General features: G+C 43.5%; 1 protein-coding gene across 3 annotated transcripts in view; it reads right to left on the bottom strand.

The window, feature by feature from the left end:
- TMCC2 (transmembrane and coiled-coil domain family 2) overlaps nt 1–22786 on the bottom strand; it is a 56635-nt gene extending 33849 nt beyond the window's left edge. For 2 of the 3 annotated variants that reach the window (XM_075264143.1, XM_075264144.1), the window contains exons 1-2: nt 17054–17717; nt 8166–8756 (exon numbers count right to left, since the gene is read on the bottom strand). In XM_075264143.1, coding sequence (XP_075120244.1) covers nt 8166–8756; nt 17054–17239 — 777 coding nt within the window. In that variant the 5' untranslated portion in view covers nt 17240–17717. Of the gene's footprint in view, nt 1–8165; nt 8757–17053; nt 17718–22775 lie in introns of those variants that run through there. The other variant, XM_075264150.1, reaches the window with a different exon arrangement.
- Between the last annotated feature and the right edge of the window lie 402 nt (nt 22787–23188).

The following is a 23188-nucleotide window of genomic DNA, read 5'->3' as shown; positions in this document are numbered from 1 at the left end:
GTGGAGGGAGCCTCTAAAAAACCCAGTTTGGACCAATTCATGGTGGAGGGAGCCTCTAATTAGCCCAGTTTGGACCAATTAATTGTGGAGGGAGCCTCTAACCAGCCCAGTTTGGACCAATTAATGGTGGAGGGAGCCTCTAACCACCCCAGTTTGGGCAAATTCATGGTGGAGGGAGCCTCTAACCAGCCCAGTTTGGACCAATTAATGGTGGAGGGAGCCTCTAAACAGCCAAGTTTTGGGAAATTCATGGTGGAGGGAGCCTCTAACCAGCCCAGTTTGGACCAATTAATGGTGGAGGGAGCCTCTAAAAAACCCAGTTTGGACCAATTCATGGTGGAGGGAGCCTCTAATTAGCCCAGTTTGGACCAATTAATTGTGGAGGGAGCCTCTAACCAGCCCAGTTTGGACCAATTAATGGTGGAGGGAGCCTCTAACCACCCCAGTTTGGACCAATTCATGGTGGAGGGAGCCTCTAACCACCCCAGTTTGGACCAATTCATGGTGGAGGGAGCCTCTAAACAGCCCAGTTTGGGCAAATTCATGGTGGAGGGAGCCTCTAACCAGCAGAGTTGGGGGAAATCAGGGTGGAGGGAGCCTAGTATTAGCAGAATTGTGCAACGCTTATGGTGGATGAGTATGAGGATGCGGAGGAATTGGAGAGGTTGAGTACAGACATGGAGTTTCATGTTGGGGTGCTTTACACAGGTGGGCACAAAAATGACGGCTCTACCCAGTGGTGGTTCATTTTTATCAAAGTGAGCCGGTCGGCACTCTCAGCTGACAGACGGGTGCGCTTGTCAGTGATGATGCCACCGGCTGCACTGAACACCCTCTCAGATAGGACGCTGGCGGCAGGACAGGACAGCACCTCCAAGGCATATAGGGCAAGTTCAAGCCACAGGTCCAACTTCGACACCCAATACGTGTAGGGCGCAGAGGGGTCGGAGAGGACAGGGCTGTGGTCGGAAAGGTATTCCCGCAACATGCGCCTATACTTCTCACGCCTGGTGACACTAGGACCCTCCGTGGCGGCACTTTGGCGAGGGGGTGCCATCAAGGTGTCCCAGACCTTAGACAGTGTGCCCCTCGTTTGTGTGGACCGGTGAGAACTTGGTTGCCTACTGGAGGAACTGCCCTCCCTGCCGCCAACGTCACATGCTGGAAACATCTCCATCATATTCTGCACCAATTGCCTGTGGCAAGCATTGATGCGATTGGCCCTCCCCTCTACCGGAATAAAAGACGAGATGTTGTTTTTATACCGGGGGTCAAGGATAGCAAAGATCCAGTACTGGTTGTCCTCCATGATTTTGACAATACGCTTGTCGGTTGTAAAGCACCCCAACATGAACTCAGCCATGTCTGCCACAGTGTTAGTTGGCATGACTCCTCTGGCCCCACCGGAAAGTTCAATCTCCATTTCCTCCTCATCCTCCATGTCTACCCATCCGCGCTGCAACAATGGGACGATTCGAAGTTGCCCGGAAGCCTCCTGTATCACCATCACATCATCGGACAACTCTTCTTCCTCCTCCTCCTCCTCCTCCTCCTCCATTAAACGCAGTGAAGCGGACAGATGTGTGGACCTACTCTCCAGCTGTGACGGATCGGATGCTATCCCTAACTCCTCTGTGTGATCTGAGTTATCCCTGATGTCAATCAGGGATTCTCTCAGAACACACAAGAGCGGGATTGTAAGGCTCACCATCGCATCCTCAGAGCTCACCCTCCTTGTGGACTCCTCAAAGACCCGTAGGATGTCACAAAGGTCTCTCATCCATGGCCACTCATGGATGTGAAACTGAGGCAGCTGACTTTGTGGCACCCTAGGGTTTTGTAGCTGGTATTCCATCAAAGGTCTCTGCTGCTCAACCACTCTATTCAACATCTGAAACGTTGAGTTCCAGCGTGTGGGGACGTCGCACAAAAGCCGGTGTTGTGGCACATGCAGGCGTTGCTGGAGAGATTTTAAGCTAGCAGCGGCTACTGTCGACTTGCGAAAGTGGGCGCACATGCGCCGCACTTTCACCAGTAGCTCTGGAACATTGGGGTAGCTCTTTAGGAAACGTTGCACCACTAGGTTGAAGACGTGGGCCAGGCATGGAACATGTTGGAGTCCGGCAAGCTCCAGAGCTGCTACCAGGTTCCGGCCGTTATCACAAACGACCATGCCTGGGCCCAGGTGCAGCGGCTCAAACCATATTGCCGTCTCATCGAGGAGGGCATCCCTCACCTCGGAGGCAGTGTGCTGTCTGTCCCCCAAGCTGATCAGCTTCAGCACAGCCTGCTGACGTCTACCAACGCCAGTGCTGCAACGTTTCCAACTCGTAGCTGGGGTCAATCTAACAGCGGAGGAGGAGGCGGTGGCGGAGGAGGAGGCGGTGGCGGAGGAGGAGGCGGTAGAGGAGGAGGAGGAGGAGGGGGGTGTTCTTCTCGTGTCCCTGCCAGGAATGTTAGGCGGGGAGACGAGGTACACCGGGCCAGTTTGGGAAGCAGTCCCAGCCTCAACTACATTCACCCAGTGTGCCGTCAGTGAAATGTAGCGTCCCTGTCCGCATGCACTTGTCCACGCGTCGGTGGTCAAGTGGACCTTTGTGCAAAGCGCGGAACTAAGGGCCCGCCTGATGTTGAGTGACACGTGCTGGTGCAAGGCGGGGACGGCACACCGGGAGAAGTAGTGACGGCTAGGGACGGCATAGCGAGGTGCCGCAGTTGCCATCAGGTCCAGGAAGGCGGGAGTTTCAACAAGCCGGAACGCCAACATCTCCTGGGCCAGCAGTTTAGCGATGTTGGCGTTCAAGGCTTGCGCGTGTGGGTGGTTAGCAGTGTATTTCTGCCGCCGCTCCAATGTCTGAGAGATGGTGGGTTGTTGTAAAGAAACGCCTGATGGTGCCTTTGATGGTGCAGGAGAAGGAGATAAGACAGGACCAGGGGAGGATGAGGTAGAAGTCAACAAAGTGGCGGAGGCAGATGAAGTGGTGTCCTGGCTCGTCCTCTGGAGTGCATCGCCAGCACAGTCAGCAGTGGCAGTGGCAGAGGCAGAGGCAGAGGCAGTGGCAGTGGCGTGAACGGCAGTCGGCCTTTGTCCTGCCGTTGCTGCCTGCCACTGATTCCAGTGCTTGGATTCCAAATGACGGCGCATTGAAGTGGTGGACAGGTTGCTCTTCTCAGAGCCCCTAATCAATTTCGAGAGGCAAATTGTGCAGACAACACTATATCTGTCCTCGGCGCATTCCTTGAAAAAACTCCACACCTTCGAGAAACGTGCCCTCGAGGTGGGAGTTTTTCGGGGCTGGGTACGAACTGGAACATCTTGGGAGATTCCGGGTGTGGCCTGGCTTCGCCTAAGCTGCTGACCTCTGCCTCTGCCTCTAGCTACCCTTTTTGGTGCTGCACCTGCCTCAACATCCACACTACTTTCCCCGCTTGACATCCCCCCTGTCCAGGTCGGGTCAGTGTCCTCATCATCCACCACTTCCTCTTCCAACTCCTGTCTCATCTCCTCCTCCCGCACAATGCGCCGGTCAACTGGATGCCCTGACGGCAACTGCGTCACATCATCGTCGATGAGGGTGGGTTGCTGGTCATCCACCACCAAATCGAACGGAGATGGAGGAGACTCTAGTGTTTGAGCATCTGGATACAGATGCTCCTCTGTTAGGTTCGTGGAATCGTGACGTGGAGAGGCAGGTTGAGGGACAATGAAAGGAGCGGAGAACAGCTCTGGGGAGCAGGGACAGTTTGGGTTATTGTTCTGTAAAGCTTCGGAATTTTGGGAGGAAGGAAGACAAGACTGTTGGGTAATAGGAGGAGAGGAGGCAGAGTCTGACTGGCTGCTGGACAATGTGCTGTAAGCGTTCTCTGACAACCATTGCAAGACCTGTTCCTGGTTCTCGGGCCTACTAAGGTTTGTACCCTGCAGTTTAGTTAATGTGGCAAGCAACCCTGGCACTGTGGAGTGGCGCAATGCTTGCTGCCCCACAGGAGTAGGCACGGGACGCCCTGTGGCTTCACTGCTACCTTGCTCCCCAGAACCATTCCCCCGACCTCGCCCACGGCCTCGTCCACGTCCCTTTCCGGGAGCCTTGCGCATTTTGAATTCCTAGTTAGAAATTGGCACTGTATACCAGTAGTAAAAATTGTGGGTGCACGTAACCCCAATATATTCTTTGAATTCCCAGTCAGAAACTGGCACTATATGGCAGTAGCAAGAAATGAGGGTATTTGTATTCCCAATATACTCTTTGAATTCCCAGTCAGACAATGGCACTGTATACCAGTAGTAAAAATTGTGGGTGCACGTAACCCCAATATATTCTTTGAATTCCCAGTCAGACACTGGCACTATATGGCAGTAGCAAGAAATGAGGGTATTTGTATTCCCAATATATTCTTTGAATTCCCAGTCAGACAATGGCACTGTATACCAGTAGTAAAAATTGTGGGTGCACGTAACCCCAATATATTCTTTGAATTACCAGTCAGAAACTGGCACTATATGGCAGTAGCAAGAAATGAGGGTATTTATAACCCCAATATATTCTTTGAATTCCCAGTCAGACAATGGCACTGTATACCAGTAGTAAAAATTGTGGGTGCACGTAACCCCAATATATTCTTTGAATTCCCAGTCAGAAACTGGCACTATATGGCAGTAGCAAGAAATGAGGGTATTTATAACCCCAATATATTCTTTGAATTCCCAGTCAGACAATGGCACTGTATACCAGTAGTAAAAATTGTGGGTGCACGTAACCCCAATATATTCTTTGAATTCCCAGTCAGAAACTGGCACTATATGGCAGTAGCAAGAAATGAGGGTATTTGTATTCCCAATATACTCTTTGAATTCCCAGTCAGACAATGGCACTGTATACCAGTAGTAAAAATTGTGGGTGCACGTAACCCCAATATATTCTTTGAATTCCCAGTCAGACACTGGCACTATATGGCAGTAGCAAGAAATGAGGGTATTTGTATTCCCAATATACTCTTTGAATTCCCAGTCAGACAATGGCACTGTATACCAGTAGTAAAAATTGTGGGTGCACGTAACCCCAATATATTCTTTGAATTCCCAGTCAGAAACTGGCACTATATGGCAGTAGCAAGAAATGAGGGTATTTGTATTCCCAATATACTCTTTGAATTCCCAGTCAGACAATGGCACTGTATACCAGTAGTAAAAATTGTGGGTGCACGTAACCCCAATATATTCTTTGAATTCCCAGTCAGACACTGGCACTATATGGCAGTAGCAAGAAATGAGGGTATTTGTATTCCCAATATACTCTTTGAATTCCCAGTCAGACAATGGCACTGTATACCAGTAGTAAAAATTGTGGGTGCACGTAACCCCAATATATTCTTTGAATTCCCAGTCAGACACTGGCACTATATGGCAGTAGCAAGAAATGAGGGTATTTGTATTCCCAATATACTCTTTGAATTCCCAGTCAGACAATGGCACTGTATACCAGTAGTAAAAATTGTGGGTGCACGTAACCCCAATATATTCTTTGAATTACCAGTCAGAAACTGGCACTATATGGCAGTAGCAAGAAATGAGGGTATTTATAACCCCAATATATTCTTTGAATTCCCAGTCAGACAATGGCACTGTATACCAGTAGTAAAAATTGTGGGTGCACGTAACCCCAATATATTCTTTGAATTCCCAGTCAGAAACTGGCACTATATGGCAGTAGCAAGAAATGAGGGTATTTGTATTCCCAATATACTCTTTGAATTCCCAGTCAGACAATGGCACTGTATACCAGTAGTAAAAATTGTGGGTGCACGTAACCCCAATATATTCTTTGAATTCCCAGTCAGAAACTGGCACTATATGGCAGTAGCAAGAAATGAGGGTATTTGTATTCCCAATATACTCTTTGAATTCCCAGTCAGACAATGGCACTGTATACCAGTAGTAAAAATTGTGGGTGCACGTAACCCCAATATATTCTTTGAATTCCCAGTCAGACACTGGCACTATATGGCAGTAGCAAGAAATGAGGGTATTTGTATTCCCAATATACTCTTTGAATTCCCAGTCAGACAATGGCACTGTATACCAGTAGTAAAAATTGTGGGTGCACGTAACCCCAATATATTCTTTGAATTACCAGTCAGAAACTGGCACTATATGGCAGTAGCAAGAAATGAGGGTATTTATAACCCCAATATATTCTTTGAATTCCCAGTCAGACAATGGCACTGTATACCAGTAGTAAAAATTGTGGGTGCACGTAACCCCAATATATTCTTTGAATTCCCAGTCAGAAACTGGCACTATATGGCAGTAGCAAGAAATGAGGGTATTTGTATTCCCAATATACTCTTTGAATTCCCAGTCAGACAATGGCACTGTATATCAGTAGTAAAAATTGTGGGTGCACGTAACCCCAATATATTCTTTGAATTACCAGTCAGACACTGGCACTATATGGCAGTAGCAAGAAATGAGGGTATTTGTATTCCCAATATACTCTTTGAATTCCCAGTCAGACAATGGCACTGTATACCAGTAGTAAAAATTGTGGGTGCACGTAACCCCAATATATTCTTTGAATTCCCAGTCAGAAACTGGCACTATATGGCAGTAGCAAGAAATGAGGGTATTTGTATTCCCAATATACTCTTTGAATTCCCAGTCAGACAATGGCACTGTATACCAGTAGTAAAAATTGTGGGTGCACGTAACCCCAATATATTCTTTGAATTCCCAGTCAGACACTGGCACTATATGGCAGTAGCAAGAAATGAGGGTATTTGTATTCCCAATATACTCTTTGAATTCCCAGTCAGACAATGGCACTGTATACCAGTAGTAAAAATTGTGGGTGCACGTAACCCCAATATATTCTTTGAATTCCCAGTCAGACACTGGCACTATATGGCAGTAGCAAGAAATGAGGGTATTTGTATTCCCAATATACTCTTTGAATTCCCAGTCAGACAATGGCACTGTATACCAGTAGTAAAAATTGTGGGTGCACGTAACCCCAATATATTCTTTGAATTACCAGTCAGAAACTGGCACTATATGGCAGTAGCAAGAAATGAGGGTATTTGTATTCCCAATATATTCTTTGAATTCCCAGTCAGACAATGGCACTGTATACCAGTAGTAAAAATTGTGGGTGTATATAGCCCCAATTCTATTGCTAGGGGACTTGCAGGGTATTTCTGGGGTGAAGGTGGGGGGGCACACCGTTGGAACGGGTATCGGGGTATATATCGGGTATACGGGAATACACTGACAGTGTATTCCATTCAGGATCCTGGGAAAGCTGGGTTGCGGCGATTGAGCCCGTCAGTGCCACGTTACACTGACAAGCTTCTCCCTGGAATTTAGCTCTTACAAGAGCTGTTGGTTGTCTTCTCCTTCCTATCCTAGCCTGTCCCTGCCTACCCAGAATCTAAGCCCTAGCTAGCTGGACGGAAACCTCCGTCCTCGGTGAATTGCAAGCTCAGAATGACGCGAAGCTGGGCGTCGCTGTTCTTTTAAATTAGAGGTCACATGTTTTCGGCAGCCAATGGGTTTTGCCTACTTTTTTCAACGTCACCGGTGTCGTAGTTCCTGTCCCACCTACCCAGCGCTGTTATTGGAGCAAAAAAGGCGCCAGGGAAGGTGGGAGGGGAATCGAGTAATGGCGCACTTTACCACGCGGTGTTCGATTCGATTCGAACATGCCGAACAGCCTAATATCCGATCGAACATGAGTTCGATAGAACACTGTTCGCTCATCTCTACTAGAGTAGATTTCTGCACAGAAACACGGCCAATGGAAAGATGCATCTGATTTGTGAAAAGGTATATGCCTTGTAATAAATCTGGCGAGTTCTGCAACCATGCAGATATTATCAAGACCAGCATACAGAATGCTGGAGTTGAGAAATCCAAGCTACTGAATGCGGCTGCAGTTACTGAACATGCAGAGGCTCTTTCCAGCCTCTGCTATTCCTACTATGCAAGTTATCAAAAGGCGTAACCCAGTATTATCAACCCGAAGATAGATAGGTTTGGGTCAGATTAGGAACAGAGAACATTGCTAGTTTAGAGGCATACTGGGTGCTTTCCAGGCACATACACCAAACACGCTTTATACACATAGGTACAAGACAGGATTCTTTTTTATAGAATGATACCCCCATACCTTTTCTGTTGCTCTATCTTGATCTTCATGTGAAAATCCTGTAGCTCCAGCAGCATCCCCACCAGCTAACATTGCGGCATCAGTGGTAGAAGATGATCTAGGTCGACCTTGGTGATGATGTAAAACTGCAGCCAACCCACCATCCATTGGTGGGGGACGTCGAGGAAGATGAGGGCTTCCTCCACACAATTGTTGATGATGGTGATGATGGTGAGCAGTATCTCCGGGTCCACTCTTGCTCCGACGACCACCCCCATGCTGACCAGAGCCTCTTTTGACAGAAGGCCGGGAACGGATTTGTTGCAGTACACGGTTAAAGGCAGTTGGACGTGCTGGTAAATCATGCAAAGAAACAGCATAAGATACTCGATGCATTTCTGGAGATCGCTCCTTTTCATCCGCAGAGTCGTGGTCTGAAGAGGACAGGGGAGCAGTTATGGATGCTTGTGGAGTTTGGGGTCCAGGGGTTGAGCAAGAAGCAGTGGGTTCTGATGATGCCTGATGGTCCCGCTCTCTAGAACGTCGACGGCTATGGAAGAGGTGCTTCAGTCCGTGTCCAAACATGGATCCTTCAGAAAGCTGCTGGATTTTCTGTAGGTAAAAATGTTTGGTTAGACAGTTTTATCAAAGATACATTGTTAAAACAGCAAACCAAAACCAATATTCTATTTATATAACACAATAATCAATACCAACTATCCGTGCAATAACACAGTTATATTTATATTAAACAGCCATTACATCAAGTACAAAGGACCTTTACCAAGAGATGTTTAGCTGCTCACTTGTTCAATCTATTAAGCTAGACCTGCATATAATCCGTACATGCTTTACCATCTCACCTGATAAACTATCACTCCTAGAAAATGTGCTTTTCAATTTGGGTTAAGCTTAGGTATATACCCTTCCCCTGATGACTAGGCCTATTTCTTGCAATACAGTATCCCACCAGTGTGCTAACCGTTTAATCTCCATGCGCACTGGAGCTTGTCAGACCTGAAATCCTGCAGTCTGAGAGTTTACAGCTGGCCGGAGTCAGCAGGAGAATGTCACATTACATCCATGAAAAATTTACAGTCTCCACATCAGCTATCAGGTTCCCAGACTGGTGTCTAAGCTCTAGGCTAACCTGCGATGCCAACATAAGAGGACAGCAAAGGGATGTAAGGCAAGGCGTGACAGTCTGGGAAATAGAGCGTTAGTGTAAAAAGCTGAATATAAGCAAGAAAGATGGGAAGATATAGCACTTGAGGCTGAGAAAGTAGGTGTGAAGGAGTGTGTGAGAAAAGATGAGAAAGTGAGAGAAGAGATTAAGTCTATGACAAAAGAACATAGGCTTGTGTGACAGCTAGAAAAAAAAAAAAAACACAGACAAGCACACATAAATAATTAACACATCATGATGGCTTGGTCAAGAAAGCAGGATCCATGCTCGCCAGCATTCAGGTTTTAAAGGTCACCATCAATGTCTATAATTCCTAAAAAATAATAAAATATATATGCGCATACATTAATATTCCACAATCATTCCCTTCTATCTGCCCATGCTTCTTTGCTGTAAACTGGGTGTGTTCCATGAAAATAAAAAAAAAAAAATAAAAAAAAATGGCAGAAAGTTTTAAAGATTTTTCTCTAACCATCTAAGTGGCGACAGTCTATGAATGGACTTTCTATAGTTTGACAGTTGTCCGAAACGCAACCATTATTTCCTTACCCAGATGCAGGCAGGGAAATTACATGCATGTGAAGATAACCTGGCCACAATAAGGCCCGGTTCAGACGGGGTATTTTGGACAGGAATTTGACACGGAGGCCACCTCAGGTCCCGATCCAAAATACTGGTAGCCACGACTGGATGCCAATGCAGTGCACCGGCATCCAGTCACAGCACTCCGATCCGGATTAGGCCTAAATGAATGGGCCTAGTCGGGTGGAGTGAGTGTCTTCAGGTTGATTCGCGAGGCGAGTCTGCCTGAAGAATGAGCATGTCAGTTCTTTTTTCCAGGAGCCGAAACAAACGGCTCCCAGAAAAAAAGAACTGTCCGGCTCCCATTGATTCAGATTCCGCCTCAAAATCCTGACCAAAAAACTACGTGTGAACTCAGCCTAGGTGTTGGTTCACATCTGCGTTTGTATTCCGTCCAGGGGAATCCGCATGAGGAACTGAACTGCAAGCAGAGTGCCAGTGAAAGCACATGGACCCCAAAGATTATAATGGGGTCCATGTGCTTGCCGCAAGATCCCCACAGGGATCATGCGGACAGGAAAGTAGTTCACGATCTACTTTCCTGCCCACATGATTTGTGCGGGCAGCGTGCGGCCAGCAAACGGACCCCATTATAGTCTATGGGTTCTGTGTGCTTTTACTGCACAGCGCCTGCAATTGTGTTTGGTATTCCATTCGGGGGGTCCCCATGCGGACTCCCCTGGACGGAATATCAACGCAGATATGAACGAGGGGTTAGGCAAATATGGCTGGTTTTCTAAGGCTAGGTTCAACCTACATTCAAGGTTTCAGTCCCCAAATCTGCTTAAAAAAAGGCAGTGGGTAAAATCCTGCAAGCAGGACTCTTCTTTCCACATTTTTCAGGCGGAAACCCAGGAGACCCTATTATACTCTATGGGGTCTGTGGGTTTCCACGGGTAACGGCTTTTTAAGTGGATTAGGTTTTCATTCTATGGGTCCCCAAGTGGACCCCAAGAATGAAAAACCAGGCGCAGTTATGAATCTAACGTATCCATTGTCAGATTAGAGAAAATTTCTGCATTCATGGTCATATCCACTGGCAATCTATCAAGACAATAAACTGTCCTCCATAAGATGGTTAGAGGAAATATTTAAAACGCTACAAAATTGTTAATTATATTTATTATGCTTACTTGTATAGCGCCATCATATTCTGCAGCACTTTACAGACATACTCAGTCACTGTCCCGTATAGGCTTCACAATCTACACTCCCTATCAGAATGCAGAATATCTTTGGAGTATGGGAGGAAACTGGAGTATCCAGAGGAAACCCAAGCAAACATGGAGAGAACATACAAACTCCTTGCAGATGTTGCCCTTAGCAGGATTTGAACCCATTACTCCAGTGCTACAAGATTGCAGTGCTAACCCTCTCATCACCATACTATTATGGTGTACTGAGCATATAAGTTAACACTCTAGCAGCCACATGACTTCTGGCTGTATTATACAGTCAGGACCCAGGACTAGCTGCCAGAGTCAGAATACTGGTTGATTAACCTGTTAGATGCCATGATTAATATCAATCACAGCACCTGGACAGTATTGGGGAGGTCGCGAAGTTCCAGCGGCTGCTATGGCAGTCAGGAGGCTAGTTAACTGCCTTTGGGTAAGTTCATATGGGGTTTTTTGGATCAGAATCTGAGGTGGAGGTAGCCTCAGGTTCCGATCCAAAAACCAGGTAACCGCGACGGAAAGAGAGCCCTCACACAGAAAAAGTAAAAAAAAAGGTATGGACATCAGAATAAAACAGACATAAATATGTATGGTATATAGGTAGATAGATGTCATTTTTATTTCCAAGTCAATGCCATAAAAACAAAATACAAAAAGTAATGGCAGAGGTTTTTTTGTTTTTTTTCATACGACCATCCAAATGTCCTTAGGATAATGCAGCGAGCTGCAGTCAAAGAAACGCTGCAGAAAGACCATGGTGGAAGTCTGCACTTTCTGTCTCTATCATCCCTATATGGAATGCCAGTGTTTCCTAAGGCATAATGCTGCAATTTACAAAAATGCAAGCGTTATTGAAATTGCAGCATTTTCGCTGTGGATGAGTTTTTCCAAGGTGTGGATAAGATTAGCCAGAATTTCATCCACATTGCAGGTAAGGTAAAACACAGCAATTTATGCCAGAGCCAATTTAATACAGACTCCTGTCCCTGGTGTTCCTAGCCAAAAAAAAACAGATTATGGTATTGCAAACACGCTGCATTTTGGCTGCGGAAGAAACGTTGCAGCAAAAAATGCTGCCCATTACAATACCTACAAAGTGGATGGGAATTTGGCTAATCCTATCCACACATGCAGAAAAAAATCCAGAGTGGAAATGCTGTGATTTCAAAAACGTTTACATTGTTGTGAATGGTTACATGCCAGTTATACCTATGAAAACACTGGTGGTTTCTGTATAGATATAATAGAAACAGGAAACCTCTGCAAACTTCCTGTGAAAAGCGCTGTAGAAAAAAAAAAAAAAAAAAACACATGATGCATTTCCACCGCAGTCTTCTCCACAGCGCTTTTTGGCTGTGGCTTGCTACGTGGGGCCTTAGACTATCACATACTTTTGGAAGAAATTCTCTGTCCCATTCTGCAAAGTGAAATCCCAATTTGACAGTCTAAATAAAGACAGACTCAGGCTTGATTCACATCTGTGTTCGGCAGAGAAAAAAAGTCGTGCATAGAGGTCTTTTTTTTTCTGCATTGCTTTCAGTTTCAAAATTGTAGAAATCCGATAGACCCCATTACAGTCAATGGAGTCTGCTGGGCTATGTGTGTGACTGCTGTTTTAGCAGTCCTGATCTCTGTCATTAGGGTCCCCTGACGAATCTGAACAAAGGAGAGCTGCTAAAATTCTGGTACCCCTGGATCGCTTCTGCCCATACACAGATAACACAAGAAACCCTTGTCCTCTCGCCTGCCTTCCCTCTGTCACGGAGTCCATAAGGCGGACGACATTCAGTGCATGGAGGACCTGACGGCGTCCTTGAAGGAAGCACATGACACCTTTATGGAGACTTGGACTCCTTGGATCCACTTCCAGGGTACTCGTTCCTACCTCGATCTGGTGGGCTGAGGCCGTACAGGTGTCCTTGCTCCCACGTCTGGAGCCGTGACTGCTTATTGACCTCAGTATACCCTTCCCCCCTCCCTTTTTTTCTATTCTCTTTTTTGTCTGGTTGGATGTGGTTTTTCCTTGGAATGTGTATACTGTTCTGCCCTGTAATGTTGCTGGTTGCTACATTTGGTTCTATTTTTGTTTCTGTCTTGGACCCCTTTTTGTCTTGTGGGTCTTCTTGTTTATATATTGTTTGTTATAAATAAAGAACTTATTTAAAAAAATTAAAAAAAAAACTTTTTCCTCATTCTGTTCTGGTCACTGTCCCTTCCTAAATAGTCTCTTTCCTACTATTTGTTTTTCTGCTTTACTCACCCCAAATAAGTTACCATGTTTTACTGCTACTTTAGGGAGACACAGATCTATCTTATTTGATATGACTACTTGTTTCTTTTGGAAAACCAAATAAGAGAAAGTCAAAAGAAATCAAACAAATACAGATGAGGAGACAAACGTTATTATTAGGCCACTGTACATTTACATAATATAGTGTAAAAAGGAACAACTACAACCAGGTTTACATAGAGCAGTTTTCTGGAATGTTTATCCATTTATTGTTACAATTGTTGTTTGAGTGATATCCGTGAGAAGGATAGTCTTGTGAAAATGGCAATTTCATTGTAAGTCAATTGTTTCCAAGCCCTAGAATTACAATAAATGACATTCACTAGCCATGTGTGACCACAATATGGATACTAAGCAGATCCTGAGACATTTAAGATTTCTCTATGACAAACTGCAGTAGATTGCTAGGAGACCTTATCATTTACTACATGACTACAGACATACAGCATATATGGTTACTGGATTAAACGGCACAACTCCCCAAGTGCTGGGCTGTCTGAACTTTACATTTACAGGAATTTTTTTTTTTTTTATGTCAAATTGGAAAACAATAATGAATAAGAAAGGTTACAAGTAATATGTTTTACAGTCTAGAATCAGGGTTGCCAACCGAAATTCTTTTTCTGGATAGCATGTTCAAAAATCACAGATGGCCAACATCTTTGAAAAACTATAGTGAATGATATACCGTATTTAGAGGAGGAAGATAGGGAAAAAAATTTGAAGCCAAAAAAATGGGGTAAAATATTTAATATATGGGAGTTGTAGTTTTACACATTGACAGGTGACCCTGCAGCTGTACGGGGATACATATGGCATCCTTTTTCGTGGGGCCAAGTATACTTTTTAGTTCTACCATTTTGGGGAATGTCTATTGCTCTGATCACTTTTTCTTCAAATCAGAGACGAAACAGTGAAAGAAAACGGCAGTTCGGCACTTTTGATTCTTTTTCCCACTATGATGTTCACCCTACGGGAAAAATATTTTTATAAGTTTTGTGGACCGGGCATTTTCGGACACAGGGGTACGTAATGTGTATGTGTGTTTCACAGTAATTTTCAGCTTTTTTATGTATTCTAGGGAAAGGGAGTGATTTAGAACTTTTGTTTATATATTTTTTTTTATTTTTTTTTTAAACTTCTATTTTATTAGTTCCCCCCTAGGGGGCTTGAAGCTGCAATAATTTTACACTGTATTGCTGTCTATGGGAGATTTTATACATTACTATTGAAGCTGGTCATAAGGCTTCCGACTGTCACAGAAACAGATTGGCTACTGCGATCGTGCCACGCAGGAGTTAGCCTGCAACTTGAGAGGTACCCACTGGCCCGGGGGCAGTTTGGTGGGGTTTGCAGATCTGCCCACGATCAGGTCTCTGATATATATATTACAGCAGAGACCCGGTAGCTATGGTAATTACTCTGTAGCAGAACAGCCGCCATCAACTTTACAGACCTGTCATCCCCGTAATAGCATGGTGGAAGCTGGAATGGGTTTGTGCTGCGGGGACACCCTGTTTGTGTCACCCCCACTCCTGCAGCTGCAGGTACAATGTGAAATACATATATAAATAATATACATTTACAGCTCAGTATAGTGATGATATATCACCAGCATTTACTAAGAGCAGACATCAATATTAGATATGTGAGGGTCTAACAGCTAAGACTCCTGTAGACAGCGCGACTCCCGGTAATGTTTACAAAGCGTACTATTTGTAATGGCAGGTTTTGGTACTGCATTGCTGCCACGAACAAGCATTATTTTCACTTCTCCAGGGTTTTCAATGCATCACTCAGAGTTCTGTGGGGGACATATAATCATTTTCAGGACTCCTCATACAAAGGGTGGTCACTTCAAATATTGAGGCGATTTCGATTTTTTTTTTTTGTTCATTCAATTCATTTTGTTAAATGACATAATAAAAAATATATTCACACTTTATTTTTGAAAGCATTCTTACCATGGAAGAGTTTTCCACACTTGTACACACTTTGCACAATACTGTATACAATTCTAAGTATTTAAAATGTGTATTTGTGGTAAGGCATATAAAACCAGCATATACTTTGATTTTGCATCCAATTAAAGTTATTGGAGAGTGGGGCATTGAAAAGGTTCCAAACCTGATAAACAGTACACTATGATTTAAGAAGTCATTTTTCTTAGATGTCTATACCTGGAAATTTTTTTTGGATATCAATTGATGAAAGTTGGCATGCAGGCCAAAATGATGTTTTTTCACCCTGCTACATCAGGTTATTTTTAATGCATGATTATAATCAGCTAACTTAACTTTAGTTTATTGAAACCAAGTGCAATGTGTATGAGGACTTATCATCAACCACCAAAATAGAAAAACCAGACCGCACCTGTGCCAGAGGCACTACCACACCACAAAGGAAGCCCTGAGAACCAGAGTACACAGTGTTAGAGATGGATGTATCTTCACATGTATGGCCAGCTTTCATGAAGAGCAAATTTTAAGGGGAATATTATTCTAAAGTTACATAGAAAAAAATTTGCCTGGTAAAATACTGACAGTATATAAGTCTATTTTCACACTACGCTTATTAATGTCCAGTGCTGTCACCTAGACATTAACAGTAGGATGAGAGCCATCTGCTTTCCCTTCAATGTAAAAAACATGATGAATATTGTCTTCCATCATGTTTGTTTACTTTTGTAACAATAAAAAGTCCTGCATGCACACCATTTGCTTCCATCGGAAAAGGAAAAATGTTATACACATTGAGGTGAATGCAGATGGACGCCCAACAGAGGTGGCTCCATCTGTATCAGTCATTTAACATTCATTGCTCTCATCCTGTGACGGCCATTAAATAATGTTGGCTTGAACCCAACCTTACAAGGAAAAATGCCTGATATTCAATAACTTCATTTCCATAACATGCATCTTGCTAACAGCCCACTCCACAGCTCTCATACTAAAGACAGCCAGCAAAACTTTATTCTCTTTCCAGCGTCTCTATGGAAACAGCAACAGAGCCAAATAAGTTCAACACACTCCACCTTGCGATGCTCTGCAGAGGAATGCATTTGCTGACAACTGTCTATGATATGTTTGAAATAATAGATCTATGAACAGCAGGTCTCTGGTCATTATATATTGATGCTGTATGTGGAGAATAAACTCATCTGCCTACAATGTACAGAGAGTACATTAAGGTGAAAAGAAGGGCGATACATCTGCATGTAATGGGGTCTTAATGTTTTGGACAAAAGTACCCACAGTATATCAAAATAGGCATTCTGTCAATCATAATACAAATTCAGTTGTCAAATAACGCTGTTGGTATGGAGAATATCTTTGTATGACACCAATATACTATGGAGATTATTGAAATATTATACTATGGAGATACACAATGCTCAGCACACATTGTGGAGTATTATATCCCAGGACACCTCCATCTATTTATTATATTTGGATTTGTCACTATTAATACTTTAGATTTTAAGATCGCAGCAGGTTTCTCTCTCCAGTATCTGTACCCTTCTATAGACATGCACATAGGCCACATGAACGCACACAAGCTACAGTATATACACATGCTACAGTACATCTGTATTATCTGTACCTTATTAGATCCTGTGGACTCAGAGATACAACTGATTCTAGAAAATGAAGAATGCACAGGATCATATTACCTTGAGGTCTGGAGGTTTATTTCTTGTGATGGTAGGGGGTGCCTGGCTAACAGATGCTCCTGCAGAGCCCAAATCCCCAGGTACTGGGCTGTCTGAACCTCGCACTTCCATGACAGTAGGTGGCAAAAGAGCATCTTGTGCAGCCACCTCCTCAGGGTGCAGCTCGTCTGACTGGCAGCGCTTCATGTATCCAAAGAGGGTACAGGGTAGAGGGGTAGGTGGGGGGAGCAGTGGAGCAGGGCACCATGAAATAAGGGAGGGCAGCAATGTTCAGGTAGAATTACAACAAAGGAAGGGGAGAAGGTCACAGCAAGCATTGGGGACTGAAATGGTGTCATCCACAGGAATACAGCATACAACTTCACACGCTCAGGCTACAGTCACCCACAGGGCCCGTGTCTACAGCACAGTACCCCGGCTCCCAGAATGTGCAATGCAATGTGCTCTGCTGCATCCACACATCACACAGACGGTTCACAAAGCTGCAGCCACACACCGTCCTCAGACACAGCACACTGCGGGCTAGGCCGGGATAGGGTATAAGGCGGGAGAGGCCCGGAAGTCTACTTCATCTTCCCCCAGGCCCTTACGGCTCCCGGTCCCGGGGGCCCCGGCTCCTACGTCCGCACTTCTCCCTGCAGAGCCTGGGGTGACCAGTGCTCAACCTAACCTCCACTAGTGACAGACACCGCTTCTGCCCAATAGCGAGGCAGCGCTTGACGTGGTTTATCCAATTATGAATGGGGGCGGGAACTGAGCCCATTTCAAGGTGGGTTGAGTTGCGGGAGCTGTCACAAGAAGGTGGTGCTGTAGAGGCTTTAGAGAGGAGGATTCAATGCAGAGTGCGAGGGGTTATCAATGGGATTCAGGGCGTGACTGCATTTAGTAGGGCCCCATAGCAAAGTCAGAGCTGAGCCCCTCACATTGTTTACACTGAGCAGAATAACTCCTTGTTCGTGAGTAGCCCCCCCAAGGGATGGCTGTAGTACGATACACTATAAGACACCACTTGGTGGAGCTACATGTTATAAAGTCATCATGTTTTCCCCTCAAAAAAGAAACATCGATCCCAAAATCAAGAGGCCATCAGGATTTGGCCAAATTGTAAAGTTTTACAGATCTCAAATATTAGTGTCAAATAGGGATTATTAATCCTGCGATACTTAAATAACAATACCATAAAGTGCCACAATAATATTAGTATACAGATCTTTTCCAAAATTACTCAAATGATAGAGCCATACAGTGTTCAAAAATATCATATAATGCTGAAATAATATACCCGGCCCTGTTGGGATGAATTACAGTCACCTACTCCCTAGACTTCATCCGCTGCTCATTACTGTGAGAGTGTAGACTAGTCTAGGGGTTAGTTGCATAGTCAAGGTTCACTGGTGGAGTCAAAATATACAACTTAGACGTTACGAATCCTGATCCCCTTTTACCAGTGGTCATGGTGATCTGATGAACAGATTTTTAATCCTTAGGTCTAAAGCAAATCTAGTTCCACTGATAAACCAGAAGGTTGGAGAAATCTAGTGTCGATAGAGGTGGGTGAATCGCTTCGTCATGAACCAGGTTTGACCCAAATATCCAGAATTGTTCTGTTTTTAATAAAACCAAACAATTGGGGATTTGTCTTGGATTAAGTAAAATGGCCGCTGCAATATGCATTGTGGTAAATTATTATAATCTGGGATCTCTTCAGACCAAAGAGTGTGATAGGTGGAGGCCCAAGGGAGGTGGAAAAAAAAAAAAAATTGTACTCACCATACCCTCAGTGAAGAGGCCCCAGAGTAATAATTTCAGGCAGGTCTGGTTCGAACATGCTTGACCAAAAACAAATTGGAGACCGTTGAGACTGAAAGAAATCAGAGAGTACCTGTTTGTACCGATTTGTTTGGGAGGAATGTAGAGGTATCTGTGGACCTACTCACCTTCCATATAGTTACTACACCAAATTATGCATTTATATCTTATGCATTATATTACTAAACTGTTCACCATTACTGCTACAGCTATTCATATATCTTCCTCAGCCTTCAGAAATTGTTTTTAGTTATATCTGAAGAAGAAGCCGGGAGCTTCGAAACGTTATAATCTGTCATCATTATGAGTTAGCCATTAAAAAAGGTATCAGCTACTGAAAACTATCAAGTTTTTGGGTTTTTTTTACCCACTGGCTAACATGGTACAAAAACAACATTTTCCTTATTCCTATATCTAGTTATACTAAAGTCACTGGGAACATACATTGGAACTGTTAGTAACTAGTGGTAAAGTCTGTACATTACAGCTACGCAAACTTGGGTGGGTGACTGGCAATGGCCAGAAACAATGGCCCAGATTTACTATTGTGGTTGCAACTAGACACTGTTGTAAACATGACACATCAAGAGTGGACTAAATTTTTGATGTGCTAAACATGTGGGTGCTCAGAAAGAATGGGCATGGCTTATATCTGCCAAAAACACGGCAAGAGAGTGTTTTTTAATTTTCTAATCCAAAGAAAGCCAAGTAAAAGGTGGTATGAACTTAGAATAGACAGTCTAAAGATAAGCCATAATCACCCTACTGATCTCTTAGACTGTTATGACCATGCAGATCAGCTGTTTGCGCTACAGCACACAGCTACCAGTATTGTGTATATGGTGGGCACTGCGCAATCAACGTATTCTTGATAACTGCAGATGTGCGGACTATAGTATCCCTTGCATGAATACGCTGTAGGAAGGGAGCCCTGGACAAATTTACATTTGGGTCCACAAGACTTTAGTTACACCACTGTGTGTTGGTGATGCACTTTGTATATTTCCTTTGCAGATGCATTGGGGAGATGGAGACTGTTGGTTGTGTCTAGTTGTTTAACCCTGTGAGGAACTACTTGGATGTGTCTTGTTGAATGACCTCGCACTAGCTGTGATGGGACATTTGGTTGCACCAGAGCATGAGCTTATTAAAAATAGGGAGAGCCTTCACACCTATTAGATAAGTCTGTTCAGTTGGTCAGACTGCCATTATTATTCACGTGGACCCAGATGCTAGCCCATGATTGCAGTAGAGTCGCGTGTGGGAACATTAGTGATGCTCACAGGCTTGTGTGTGTAAACTCCAGATTACAGACTTTACTTGCCAAAACTGTGCTTTCCCCTGTGTGTTAGTAACCTGTCTTGCTATCTACAATCAACATTAGTACAGTTCAGTTGTGGTATTTAGGAGTGTCTGTTTTCTTCACTACACTACAGGTCTTTGTGAAGGTTCCCGGTCAGCAGGTCAGCAGCTGGCTAAAATATTACACTACAAATGTAAGTAGGTTCTCTGTCCCTTATTTTATCCCTTCTAGATAAAATAAAATAAAGCAAGAAAACATTGTTCACACTTCTTACTTTCTATAACCAAAAGTATTTAATAAGGCATTAATACAAATTACATATAAACTTACATAAAACAATGTTACATGAAATACATTATTTAACTGAATTGCAGATAAGAAACAACTTCTTTATATAGCATTATATGACCTCTTGCTGTCCTGTCATGGCTGGTACGCTTAAAAGGGTTGTTCTGTTAAGGACACTTACCCACTATCTATAGAACAGCAGTAGGGAGAATGGGGGACCGAAAAATCCCCTAAAAGCCTCGGTGTGAATGGAGCGCCAGTGCGCTTTTTGGCCCCCCACAATATATGATTTTGCTTTTTGTGGTCTCCCACAGTATATGACCCCTCTCTTATGCCACTCCAACAGTATATGACCCCTTTCTTAAAGCCCCCAAAATATAACCCTTTTTTTGCCCCCCCCCCACACACACTATATGACCTCAATGTGATACGTGCGTTTATCCATTTATTGTTACAATTGTTGTCTGAGTGATATCTGTGAGAACGATAGTCATGTGAAAATGGCAATTTCATTGTAAGTCAATTGTTTCCAAGCCCTAGAATTACAATAAATGACATTCACTAGCCATGTGTGACCACAATATGGATACTAAGCAGATCCTGAGACATTTAAGATTTCTCTATGACAAACTGCAGTAGATTGCTAGAAGACCTTATTATTTACTAATAAGATTTCTCTATGACAAACTGCAGTAGATTGCTAGAAGACCTTATTATTTACTACATGACATACAGCATACATGGTTACTGGATTAAACGGCACAATTCCCCAAGTGCTGGAATGTCTGAACTTTACATTTACAGGAATTATTTTTTTATGTCAAATTGGAAAACAATAACAAATAAGAAAGGTTACAGTCTAGAATCTGGGTTGCCAACTGAAATTCTTTTTCTGGATAGCATGTTCAAAAATCTTTGAAAAACTATAGTGAATGATATACCGTATTTTTCAGACTATAAGACGCACCAGACCTTAAAACGCACCTAGGTTTTAGAGGAAAATAGGGAAAAAAAATTTGAAGCCAAAAAAATGGGGTCTATTAATATTATAAGTTTGTGAAAGTTTGTGAGTTTGGATGTTTGTGGGTTTGTGTGTTCGGATGTTTGTTAGTCAATCACGTAAAACCCGCTCGACCGATTTGGCTGAAATTTTCCACAAACATAGTTAATACACCCCATTGCGCAATAGGCTACTTTTCGTCACAATAGCACACATACGTTTTTCCCAGGACCCCCACAAACCCCAAACTCACATCACCATCTCTGCAATCTCACACACTTTGGACCATAGCAAGCCACAAAATTCATATTGCCCTCTGCAACCTCGCCCCTAACCCCACACAATCTCATATACATAGACTTTACCACTTTGCCCCTCACCTTAACGATACTCCAGGAGGCTCTCTTTAACGCTCCGGAGCAGCCATGTTTGCCAACCCCCACCGCTCTGCCAATCCGCGACACCGCCCACCCATGTTAATACCCCTAGGCGGTCTAATAAATGCAAAAAAAAAAAGTTTAAAAAAAGTAAAAAAAAAATATTAAAAACAAAAAAAAAGAATTAAAAATTCAAATCACCCCCTTTCCCTAGAACACATATAAAAGTAGTTAAAAACTGTGAAACACATACATGTTAGGTATCCCCGCGTCCAAAATCGCCCGCTCTACAACGCTATACAAATATTTTTCCTGTTCGGTAAACGCCGTAGCGGGAAAAATGGTCAAAAGTGCCAAACCGCCGTTTTTTCACTGTTTTGATTCTGATAAAAATTTGAATAAAAAGTGATCAAAGCAATAACATTTCCTGAAAATGGTAGAACTACAAAGTACACCCAGTCCCGCAAAAAAAGACGCCATATACATCCCCGTACATGCACGTACAAAAAAGGTACGGCTGTCGGAATATGGCGACTTTTCAAAAAAAAATTTTTTAACAGTTTTGGATTTGTTTTTAAGGGGTCAAAATGTAACTAAAACCATATAAATTTGGTATCCCCGGAATCGTAACGAAACACAGAATACAGGGGACATGTCATTTTGGTTGCACAGTGAACGCCGTAAAACCAAAGCCCGTAAGAAATGCATTTTTTCTTGAAATCCACCCCATTTTGAATTTTTCCCTGCTTCCCAGTACATTATATAGAATAATTAATGGTGGCATCATAAAGAAAAATTTGTCCCGCAAAAATTAAGACCTCATATGGCTCTGGGAGCAGAGAAATAAAAAAGTTATGGGGTTTAGAAGGAGGGGAGTCAAAAACGAAAATCAAAAAATGTCATCGGCAGGAAAGGGTTAACTTCAAATCCCTCTGTCCCAAAGACACTATGTAAAGTTTCTCACAACACCGTATAGCAGCTCAAATACAAATTAACTTCAACACAAAAGTCTCACGTATTCTCTGAATTACAGAAAAAACAAGATACAAACTTACATTTCATATCCCATACCTTATACACACTACGAAAACCTTACCCACGCCTGTATATACCCACTTCTACAACAAACCCACAAACATCCAAACTCACAAACTTTCACATTTATAATATTAATAGGATATACATCTACAGCTCAGTATAGTGATGATATATCACAGCATTTACTGAGAGCAGACATCACATTGAAAGCAATAGGTAAAAAAGTCTCCCATTGATTTCAATGCGGAGCGCACGTATGCTGGCATCCATTCAAATTAATGGGATCTGTTTTTTACGCTGCTCAATCTGAACGAGTTTTA

Source organism: Leptodactylus fuscus, chromosome 2 (genome assembly GCF_031893055.1).
Source record: "Leptodactylus fuscus isolate aLepFus1 chromosome 2, aLepFus1.hap2, whole genome shotgun sequence".
Classification (NCBI taxonomy): domain Eukaryota; kingdom Metazoa; phylum Chordata; class Amphibia; order Anura; family Leptodactylidae; genus Leptodactylus; species Leptodactylus fuscus.
This window is presented reverse-complemented; position numbering and strand designations above follow the sequence as displayed.